We start from the raw sequence: 11,924 nt of genomic DNA on the forward strand, positions 1-11,924 counted from the left end.
CCTCTGGTGGCCGGAAGCTGCAATAGCGGGAGTATACTGTTGTACCATATAAGTGCCGTCGTTTGTGTGGGTGGGTGCCATACTGACAGGTACCGTACGGTACACTTTCTTTGGGGGTGTCAGCTTTTCTGCCTGTGAATTTGTTTTATTTGAGAAATATAAGGCACCCCCCGAAAATAAGACGTAGCACAACTTTTGGAGCAAAAATTAATATAAGACAGTGTCTTATTTTCAGGGAAACACGTTATGTATCATTCTCAGTGTTGTACCTTATGATTCTTAATGAACATATATTTTCTTTTATGTACACTGAGAGCATGTGCACCCAGACAATTTCCTTGTGTGTCCAATCACACTTGGCCAATAAAATTCTATTCTATTCTATTCTAAAAGTCTGTTAGAACATTATGCAGTATTGAATCCATTACTTCTTATGAGCTTCAACTAGCAACAGTTGCTTGAGTTACAAAGCCCAGGCACTTACCCTGAGAACCTTCTGCAGGCAACTGATAACACAGGCTCTTTCCCCCTCCGGTAGGCATGACCAGAAATACATCTCTACCTGCCATTGTTGCATTAATTGTCTCCAGCTGCAAGGGCCTAAATTCCTGGAGGCCAAAGCTCTTTTGTAAAACATCCCTAATCTTTGTGGACCATGGAAAGTCTGCGGAAAGAACAATTGAAAACAACTTTGAGGTTCGTTTGAGTATAGAAAGGTAGTTCAAGGGCTTTTTCGGCAAAGGGACAACAATGAACCAAGTTTTATATGTTTTCCATTTTCAAAACTTGGAGGGGGAAACCCCTGTACGGGGACCACTCGGTTGGAAAACCTCAGCTGGAGAATAAGATGCGGAGGCAGATGCTTTAACATTAGAGCTTAGAAACAAAGAAGATTCCGATTATAAAATTTGGAACTCCTTTTATGACTGGTTTAGGAGAAGGAAAGAAGGACAAAATTAAAACAGGACTACAGGTAAATCCATTAAAAATTCATAAAACCCAACTACAGTACTCCTGTAGTCTATTAAAGAAACTGGTAGGCTATCACATGTAGTTCCAGCTGAGAAACATTATAGAATGACTGTTTAATGCAAAAGAGGGGTTTTAAAAGTCCAAATAATTAAATACATTTAAAAATATCTTTCCTCTACTTCACGGAAATTCATTTTTCACGGGTGGCCTTGGAACGTGAAAAATGAGGGATCGCTGTATATATAAAATTAACAGCCTTTGTATTCATTAGCAGTGAACATCTTTTTGAATCTGGAAGGTAAAGTTGATTAGGTCATTCTTTCGCTTAAAATGGCAATGTAATAATAATAAATTCTGAATTTGCAAGACCTTCTTTGTTCCAGTCCTCAGTTGCCGATTCGGTCTCTTTGCTGCTCCCGCTTTCCGTATCAGAATACTGCCTTATTTTCTTCTTCAAGGTGGTCTTCTTTTGAATGAGTTGCTGCTGATGTTCAAGAAGCTCTTGAATCTGGATTTCCAACGCCTGCAGTTCATCGTCAACAGACCCCAGCTCCTCCTGCAGCACTGAAGTAGCGGGGAAATTGAAACATTTTATTTATTTATTTATTTATTTATTTATTTATTTATTTATTTATTTAGTTAGTTAGTTAGTTAGTTAGTTAGTTAGTTAGTTAGTTAGTTAGTTAGTTAGTTAGTTAGTGTTCTGTCTGGGTCACTCCAGAAGCCAATACCAACCCAAAAAGAGAAGCCAGACACACTGGTAAAAGGCAAAGGCAGTTTATATAATTCAAGGAAAACACAGGTAACAGAAAATGTCCTTACAAACAGGAAAAACGCTGGAACTTCAAATATATACACGAAGGGAATAGTCCATGAAGCAATACCAGATTCTTGCTGCCAAGACGAAGCTGTAGATAGCAAACAGACGCCTCCCACGAGTCTTCCAGACTGCGAGGCCACAAGCCAAGATCAGAGACGCTGAGAATCAAAACAGGTCACCGCAACTCCAATTGATAACACTCCACATGGCTTCAAGGCCTTGCCTGCCTTTTAAACCCTGCTGATGAGGACCACACCCAAATCCAGCTGTTTCTAATTCAATGGTGAAAATATTTCTTTAACTGCTCCTTTCGTTACTCTGAACGTCTCTGTCTCATGTCAATGACAGCTTGTGCGTCATCACCTAATGACTCCAAGCTACTGGCTGGGGAGAGCCCCCCCCCCCCCGGGGCTCTCATGCTGTTCTCCTTCATCCCATTCCTGATTCTCCTCTCCCCTGTCCGACTGTTCAGCCCCCTCCTCTGCGCTGTCATCCTCCTCCGGGCGTGGAGCCAGCAGAGACACAGCTGGTCCCTGAGCAGCCTCAGGCTGAATCACAACAGTTAGTTAGTTAGTTAGTCCAATACACAGTGAGGGTTTTAGTGGGTATATATCTATATACACATAGTAAAATACATGATGAAGGTTATAGAGGAGATACTCATAGTAAAATATATCTATGAAAGAATAGAAGAGAAGTTATAGGAATAGAACATCTCAATGAAAGAATAGAAGAAGAGATATAGGAATAGAAGAAAGGTATAGGAGATCTAGGAGAGCAATAGGACAGGGGACGGAAGGCACTCTAGTGCACTTGTACTCGCCCCTTACTGACCTCTTAGGAATCTGGATAGGTCAACCGTAGATAATCTAAGGGTAAAGTGTTGGGGGTTTGGGGATGACACTATGGACACCCCCCATTTGGTAGGAAATTAATATACCCTGGCAGTGGTGAAATTTCCCTGCCGGTTCGGAAGTCACACATGCTTTTTTAAGCCTCTGCACATGCGCAGAACGCTTTACATAAGCGCAGAGGGTTATAAGCAAGCACGTGGCAATGTACGGGTGGGTGGGCGAAGCCTCGTACTACTGCGGGAATCGGTTCTCAAAACCACTGCTGGCCGCCGCTACCGATATACCCGAACCAATAACGTTTCACCAAGGAATTGTTATGCTTTTTCTTTCTCTTATGCTTGCTTCAACCAGGCCTCTAAAGTAGCTCTCTAAAGCAGTGGTTCTCAACCTTTCCAATGCCGTGACCCCCTAATACAGATTCCTCATGTTGTGGTGACCTCCCCAACCATAAGTCTAGCGCCAATTCTCCCGACAGAGCTTTAAGCTGATTGGCAGGAATGTCAGAGGCACACACCCACTGTAAACGCCTGATTGGTCAGATTATAAATATATGTTCCAAGGTGCCAGAATAGAAGCTTTCGTTTCTAACACCATGGGAAATTTTTCTTTTCCTATGGTCTTCGGCGACTCCCATGAAACGGTCATTTGATTCCCAAAGGGGTCCTGACTAGTGTTGGGCGAACTGAACCCGCACAATTTGAGTCCATACTGAATTTTGTGGTTTTCGGCATGCTGGACCCAAACCCATTTTTTTAAAAAAATTCGTGCTTTGGTTCGGCGTTCGTGCCGAACACCGCAAAAGCCACCGCCCAGCTGTCCTCTGCTGAGAAGTGGAGGAGGAGCTGGGCGCCAGTGTCGGTGGAGGAAGGCAAACACCGGGGAGCTGTCGGCCGGTCGGGAGGCACAAAAGGAGCTGAGGAATCCCACAAAGAGATTCCAGGGGCGGAGCTTTGACGTCACGTATACCGGCAGGTTGCTAAGGACGCCAAGGTGATCACTTCCTGGATTCCATGGAATCTAGGAAGTGATCACCTTGGCATCCTTAACAACCTGCCGGTATACGTGACGTCAAAGTCCCGCCCCCAGAATCTCTTTGTGGGAGGGATTCCCCAGCTCCTTCAAAGGGAGATCTTTTCATGTTAAAAAAAAAAATTTTTTTTACGAAAAAGGACCCCGCAGCAGCGCTGCAAGCAAAGGGAGGTCTTTTCACGTAAAAATATTTTTTTTATTTTTACGTGAAAGGACCTCCCTTTGCTTGCGGCGCCGCTGCAGCGTCCTTTTTCGTAAAAATTAAAATAAATAAAAATAAAAAATCCGTTAAAATAAAAAACGATGGGATTCCGGGGGCGGAGCTTTGGTGCCACAAACCGTTCGGGTTCGTCCGAACTTTGTGTAAAGTTCATCCGAACTTGCCAAACCCGAACACCGTTGTGTTCGCCCATCACTAGTCCTGACCCCCAGGTTGAGAACCACTGCTCTAAAGAAAGACAAACTCCAATATGACCTGTCCATCGATATACCCAGTAAGGCCTCTTCTTTCCAAATTGAAAGCTAGTTTAGCCCAAATCTAGAAGATCTATAACACATTCATGCATATAGTCATGGCATTCCTTTTATATATAAATCTGTTGTAATAAAGTATTGGAAGTAAAGTATGGAAGCATGAGTTACCTGAAAGAGTAGTTGACATCGCCTTTAAAGTGCTTCACCAACAAATATTGATCAAAATTACGCTCCAACAGTTTCTTCCTGGGGGAAAAAAAAGGTTGTTATAAATCAAGGACTACTTGTACTCTCTGCTAAGCCTAAAAGGATGAATAAAATACCAGGTTCGGACTATGCTTGTGTTTAAACCCTGTTCAATGGACACAGCCATCCCAGTCCTACTTACAACTCATTAAATTCAACAAGTTGACAGACATCACGTAGTGCTTAAGTTCTCCAACGTGCCACTGGTCCTCAAGTCTTCTGAGGAACGAATACATTTTACTCTGCCCTAAACTCTGTGGAAAAGAACAATAGTTTGTTATTAGGGGGTTGTAAATATTTGTGGTTTGGTGGTGTTTTCTTTTTTTCATTTTTAAAGCAGCTAAGTTTTTTTTTTTTCAAAAAAATCTAAATTTTAAATTAAAAACAAAGACTGTGGTGCAAAATACCACTAAGAAAACACTCAACTACCTTCTATTAGGTAAGAACCAATTCAGAAGTCCTAAAATAGCAAACAATGGTTTCTTCTTAAGTATGCAACTAACCTGAATATCAAACAGAGCAAAGAAGACGTTTAAAAATCCGGCAGATTGCCAACATTGGAAGATTGTTGATTGGATTGGTTTAAAACTCTTCCCTGAGCTATGCAGATTTCAATTGTCAGTGACATTGAGATAAAAACCAGATGTAAGAGATAATTCCTATATTCCTGACTCTGTGGTTTCTTCCCCAAACCCTAAAAACCTTAAACTTAAGTCTGTCTACAGTTGACCTCACCGCATTCCTAAGAGGTCTGTAAGGGGCGTGCATAAGAGCATTATTGTGCCTACCATCCCAATTGTCCTAATTGTCCTAATTTACCTGTACCTACTTTGCTTATGTTTATGTATATACCAATACCTGGTATCTTGAACATCTATCAATCTATCTATCTATCTATCTATCTATCTATCTATCTATCTATCTATCTATCTATCTATCTATCTATCTAAACTAACTATCTACCTACCTACCTACCTACCTACCTACCTATTTATTGTACTTATATGCCCCCCTTCCCCGATGACTCAGGGTGGCTTACAACATATAAAAGTACAAAAAGTAGCTTCAACAGAAACAGCTTCAAAAAAGTCCAATATTAAATAATCTAAACACCCAATTAATAATCTAAAAGACCCACTTAAAAAAACCATACATTCACACTCATTCATACCACAAACAGATTCAAATTAACAGCTGGAGCAAGAATGTTAAGCTCAATAGCCCCCGACCTGCTGGCACAGGTGTGTTTTTAAGACCTTCCGGAAGGCCAGGAGGGTTGGAGCAGTGCAAATCTCCAGGAGGAGTTGGTTCCAGAGGGTTGGAGCCACCACAGTGAAGACCCTTCCCCTAGGGCCCGCCAGCCGGCATTGTTTGGCTGATGGGACCTGGAGAAGGCCGACTCTGTGGGCTCTGACCGGTCGCTGGGATATGTGAGGCTGGAGACGGTCCCAAAGGTAACTTAGTCCTACGCCAGTGATGGTGAATCTTTTTTTCCTTGGGTGCCGAAAGAGCGTGCACATGTGTGATATCCGTAATTCAATGCCTGGAGAGGGTGAAAACAGCTTTCCTCACACCCCGGAGGCCCTCTGGAGACCGGAAACGGACTGTTTCCAAACTTCTGGTGGACCCAATAGGCTCATGTTTTGCCCTCCTCCGGCTCCGAAGGCCTCCCTGGAGCCGTGGAGGGTAAAAATGCTCTCCCCCATCCCCTTGGAGGCTCTCTGGAAGCCCAAAACGCCCTCCCAGAGCTTCTGTATGAGCCAAAAATCAGTTGGACATGAGCAAGGGAATGGCTCGCGTACCAGCAGATATGACTCCGCATGCCACTGTCCTAGGCCAGGGGTAGGCAAAGTTGGCTCTTCGATGACACGTGGACTTCAACTCCCAGAATTCCTGAGCTAGCATGATTGGTTCTGGGAGTTGAAGTCCACGTGTCTTAGAAGAGCCAACTTTCCCTGCCCCTGTCCTAGGCCATGTAGGGCTTTATAGGTAGTGACCAACACTTTGAATTGTATTCAGAGACCAATCAGTAGCCAATGCGGCTGGCGGAGTAATGCAGATCAGTGATTTTCAACCTTTTTTGAGCCACGGAACATTTTTTACATTTATGAAACCCTGGGGCACATTGAGCGGGGGGGGGGGGGGGGGCTAAAAAAAGTTTGGACAAAAAAAATTCTCTCTCTCTTCTTCCATTTCGCTCCATTTCTCTGTCCCTCCCTCTTTCTCTCCCTTCCTCTTTCTTTCTCTCTCTCGCCATCCCTTTCTTTCTCTTCCTTCCTCTTGTTTGCTCTTTCTCTCTCCCTCCCTACCTCCCTCTATGACTTTCTCTCTCTCTCCTTCCCTCCCTCTCTTTCTCTCTCTCTTGCTTTCTTTCTCTTTCTCTTTCTCTCTCTCTTGCTTTCTTTTTCTTGTTCTCTTTCTCTCTTGTTCTCTTTCTCTCTCTCGCTTTCTCTCTTGCTTGCTTTCTCTCTCTCTTCCTTTCTTTCTCTCTCTGAGCTTCGCGGCACACCTGACCATGTCTCGCTGCACACTAGTGTGCCACGGCACACTGGTTGAAAAACACTGATGTAGATACATGCAAAAACTTTGGTAAGCCCATGATAGTTCTCGCGGCTTCATTTTGGACTAGCCGAAGTCTCCGAACGTTCTTCAAATTTGACAAAATAAATACCGTAAATAGATTTGTTTTATTTCTTGTATATAACCTATTGTGGCCACTAGAGAGCAGCATATGAAACTATTCAGTTCATTTTTTTTTTGGCTCATCTTGGGGAGTCGAATTCCACACCTCTTCGGGTTGCCAAGGTTAAGAAACATTGCTATGGGTTGGGGGGATTTTTTGGAGGGGGGGAGAGAGTCTTCTAGTCAGCACTGGCTCCTGGCAACTGGCTGGACAAACTGCAGTTTTCTTGGCAATATTTTGGAAACCCTTGCACTGCCTGTTTCACTCTGTAAGATTGACTCACAAAAAACATCAAAACGAAAACAAACCTATATAAAGAAGTAAATAACAAAGATGCCACCATTAGTACTTTGCAAAACAAAACCCTTTATTTAAGCAATAAATCTTTAAACAACCTCTAGAGCAGTGTTTCCCAACCTTGGCAACTTGAAGTCCAGATATCTTCAAGTTGCCAAGGTTGGGAAACACTGCTCTAGAGGGAAGAAAGGACAAGCTTGCCCTAATGTACTGTATTCATCAGCGGAATTCCATCAGATCTCTCTGTCTTCTATGTTTCTTGCATTTCCTTCCAAAATAAAGTTCACCTAATTTACACAACTGTTTTCCCCCCGCACCACATAAAGGCTTTCTTAAACCATGCAATCATGTCAGTCTTGTGCCAGATAATTTTGCATGCAGAAGCTCCTTCCCCAACATTAGTTTTCTAGGTTGATGAAAAATATATACAGTATATTCAAATCCCAGTGAAGGTATGGCTAGCTGATGAGGCCAGAACAAGGCCGAAATAGATCTATCCTAGTCTCCCTTAATTTTCAAATTCAGTAAAAAGATATGATATCTATCTATCTATCTATCTATCTATCTATCTATCTATCTATCTATCTATCTATCCATCTATCCATCCATCCATCCATCTAATCTATCTGTGTTTGTGTGTGTGTGATATATTTATATGTATGTATGTATGTATGTATGTATGTATGTATGTATATGTATGTTTATATGCAATCAGGAAACAATATTAATAAAAATCTTAAGGATACAAGCAACGTTACAGTCATACAGTCATAAGTGGGAGGACATGGGTGATAAGAATGATGAGAAAAAACTAGTAGAAATAGAAGTGCAGACTTAAATAGTTTGACAGTGTTGAGGGAATTATTTGTTTAGCAGAGTGATGGCGTTTGGGAAAAAACTGTTCTTGTGTCTAGTTTTCTTGGTGTGCGGTGCTCTGCAGCGACGTTTTGAGGGTAGGAGATGGAAAGCAAAGTTTTTCATGGATTTTTTAAGCTGCACCAAGTTTATCCTATATCCTCTTCTGTCAAAAAAAAAATCATTTAAAAAAACAACCTTGCCCTCACTGCTCACATCACAGTATTACTGCCAAAGCTTTCAGACAATTTTTTAGGACTGGAGATTCCAGATAAGATATATCTGCCTTGAACAATCACACAGTTGTGTCATAATGAGCTGTCATATCAGTCTCATGTGGAAAAAAGAAAAATGTTTTGCAAGTTTACATGATATTTAATTTAATTAATTTAATTTTTAATTTTATTTAGGTTTGTATGCCGCCCCTCTCCGCAGACTCGGGGCGGCTCACAACAAAGTGGAAAAAACAGTTTATAACAAATCTAAATTTCTACTAAAAACATTTTAAAAACCCCATTTTCTAAACACGCATACATACACACATACCATTCATAAATTGTATATGCCCGGGGGAGATGTCTCAGTTCCCCCATGCCTGACGACACAAGTGGGTCTTAAGAAGTTTACGAAAGGCAAGGAGAGTAGGGGCAGTTCTAATCTCCGGGGAATCAATCTCTAGAACAGCTTATCATAGAAATATTTTTCTGAAGATAAGGTGAAGGTTTAAAAATCTTAGTCATGGCTCTTCACGCTAAGTTTTGATTCAAATCTGCACTTTGACAAGGAGCAAATATTAGTTTGAACAGGAAAAACAAAAACAAATCACCATTTTCATCTCCCTTCTATTCCATTCCAACAGGAACCGTGGCTGTTTGTACATTTTTATTCAATTCCAAACCTACTTTATTTGCACCTCATGCATAAGCATAGTTAGAAGATGAATTTGGGGAAAGTTCAGTAAGCCATGTTTAGCTTATAGGAAGTGTAAAAAAAGACTATGGCACCTTCTTTCACTTATTTATTTATCAGATTTGTATGCTGCCCCTTTCCGAGGACCATGTGGTGGTCATGTCCGGAAGCGAAGAAATATTGGACCAAAATATACTGCTCAAAAAAATAAAGGGAACACTCAAAGACCACGTCCTAGATCTGAATGAATGAAATATTCTCATTGAATACTTTGTTCTGTACAAAGTTGAATGTGCACAACAGCATGTGAAATGGATTGTCAATCAGTGTTGCTTCCTAAGTGGACAGTTTGATTTCACAGAAGTTTGATTTACTTGGAGTTGTTAAGTGTTCCCTTTATTTTTTTGAGCAGTGTACATAACCGGTTACAGGAAATAGTAGGAATAACTGTAGAGGATACACCTGAACTCAGCCTTATTAGATATATCTAAAAGGCAATATAGCACAAGCACTAAGTATTTAATCTTGCATGTTAAAACAGCTGCCAGGATTGCATAGGTTAAATGTTGAAGAAATCCCCCCAATACCTATTGAAAGCACGATAATCAAGAAGACATACAACTGCGCTGAAATAGACAAATTAACCATTGGGAAGAAGCAAAATCTTGCGAGGGGACACACGCATGAGAGAGATTTTGGTGATTTTTTTTTGCTTCCATGCATGCGCAGAAGCAAAAAATCTCTCTTGCACGTGCATGCGTTTTTGCTTCTTGAGCATGCACAGAAGAAAAACACGCTGGGGATGTGCGCGCACAGCATGGCAACTGAAGCTGTGTGCAGTGCACTGATAGTGGCGATAGTAGCAATCCGCCCCTGGGTGGGGAAATAGGACATCATCTCTCTCCAGTCTACAATCCGGTCCTTTCAGCAGTTCCAATAAGGCTCCACATCCATTTACACCACTCAGGTGACACCGATAAACCTCCAGGGGGCATCAACTGACCCCTCGCATCCTGGACACAAACTGTTTCAACTCCTACCCTCAAAACGTCGCTACAGAGCACTGCACACCAAGACAACTAGACACAAGAACAGTTTTTTCCCGAACGCCATCAATCTACTAAACTCACGCCTCTTCTTACAACAAAATACCTTACTCCGCCAGACCTGAAATTCTTGGTTTAGACAACTTACAACTCTATCGTCTGTCTTCTGACTTAATTATAGTTCATAAAATCATATACCAAATTGTCCTACCTGTTAACGACTACTTCACCTTCAACCGCAACAACACACGAGCACAAAATCGATTTAAATTAAATGTCAACCGCTCCAAACTTGACAGCAAAAAATACGAATTCAGCAGCAGAATAATCAACGCCTGGAATGCACTACCTGATTCTGTGGTTTCTACTCCTAGCCACAAAACCTTTAACCTTAGACTCCTTGCCTTTCGCAAGCTCCTTAAAACCCATCTCTGTCGTCAGGCATGGGGGAATTGAAAATTTTTTCTCCCTTCCCCATAGGCTTATAGAATTTATACATGGTATGTTTGTTGGTATGATTGGTCTCTTAAATTGGGGTTTTTTAGATTACTTTTTAATATTAGATTTGTTACATTGTTTTTTATTGTTGTTAGCCGCCCAGTGTCTTCGGAGAGGGGCGGCATACAAATCTAAATAAACTAAACTAAACTAAACTAGACTATCTACAATTGACCTCTCCCCCTTTCTAAGAGGTCTGCAAGGGGCGTGCATAAGCGCAACATTGTGCCTACCGTCCCTGTCCTATTGTCTTCTTTTGTTTCTTTTTATCATTACTTATCTAATGTTTTATTTGTACAAATTACCACCCTATAATTGTTTGACAAAATAAATAAAAAAATAATTCCCTCAACACTGTCACACTGTTTACTAACTCCGCACTTCTATTTCTACTAGGTTTTTTCTCATCATTCCTATCATCCTTTTCCTGTATGACTGTAACTTGTTGCTCGTATCCTAAGATTTTTATTAATATTGATTATTTCTTCATTGCTTATTTGACCCCTATGACAATCGTTAAGTGTTGCACCGCATGATTCTTGACAAATTTATCTTTTATGTACCCTGAGAGCATATGCACCAACACAAATTCCTTGTGTGTCCAATCACACTTGACCAATAAAATTCTATTCTATTCTCTAAAAGGATGCAAACGACCAGCCGTCTTGCAAGGAGTATAAACTCTTCCATTCCCCCACCATCCAGTCAGAGCGGGAGAAACTTAAGTTAGGGGGTTAGCCTAGATTAGGGAACCTTGGAGAACTTGCGGACTTCAACTCCCATAATTCCTCAGCCAGTGCAGCCGAACCTTTGCTAGCTGAGGAATTATGGGAGTTGAAGTCCACAAGTCTCCAAGGTTGGAAACCGCTGGACTAGATGTCTCTATTAAATAAGCTTCTTGGTTGAGAAGCGAAACGTCTTCAGGGAAAAACCAAGAAAGTCCAGATGCCTCTTGAAAAAGAAAGGTCCCTCCCGGAGCAGCCCTCGATCTCCCACCCATCCCTTCCCCAAATGAGAAGACGCACCTCTCCCTCCGGCTTTTTCCCCTTCCGCCGCGCTCAAGAAATTCCAGCCGGCATCTTGGCCCCGCCCCTTTAGTTTGGGGGGTTTTTTTCCCTTCCTCTTCCTCCCGCCCTTTCCGCCCTGCCTTAACCAATCCGCCACGGCGCGCGCTCCCCCCCTCCTTTGCCTCGCGCTTTTTAACCCTCGGCCACCTCAGCGCAGCCGAAGCTCCGCCCCCA

The 11,924-nt window shown here is 42.0% G+C and overlaps 1 protein-coding gene across 2 annotated transcripts in view; it reads right to left on the bottom strand.

Moving 5' to 3' along the window:
* RECQL (RecQ like helicase) overlaps positions 1-11,863 on the bottom strand; it is a 29,938-nt gene extending 18,075 nt beyond the window's left edge. Inside the window, exons 1-5 of one of the 2 annotated variants that reach the window (XM_070754333.1) lie at positions 11,709-11,860; positions 4,538-4,649; positions 4,318-4,395; positions 1,342-1,536; positions 485-664 (exon numbers count right to left, since the gene is read on the bottom strand). In XM_070754333.1, coding sequence (XP_070610434.1) covers positions 485-664; positions 1,342-1,536; positions 4,318-4,336 — 394 coding nt within the window. In that variant the 5' untranslated portion in view covers positions 4,337-4,395; positions 4,538-4,649; positions 11,709-11,860. Of the gene's footprint in view, positions 1-484; positions 665-1,341; positions 1,537-4,317; positions 4,396-4,537; positions 4,650-11,708 lie in introns of both variants that reach the window. The other variant, XM_070754334.1, reaches the window with a different exon arrangement.
* Positions 11,864-11,924: the final 61 nt, after the last annotated feature.

Source organism: Erythrolamprus reginae, chromosome 6, assembly GCF_031021105.1.
Source record: "Erythrolamprus reginae isolate rEryReg1 chromosome 6, rEryReg1.hap1, whole genome shotgun sequence".
Lineage (NCBI taxonomy): Eukaryota > Metazoa > Chordata > Lepidosauria > Squamata > Dipsadidae > Erythrolamprus > Erythrolamprus reginae.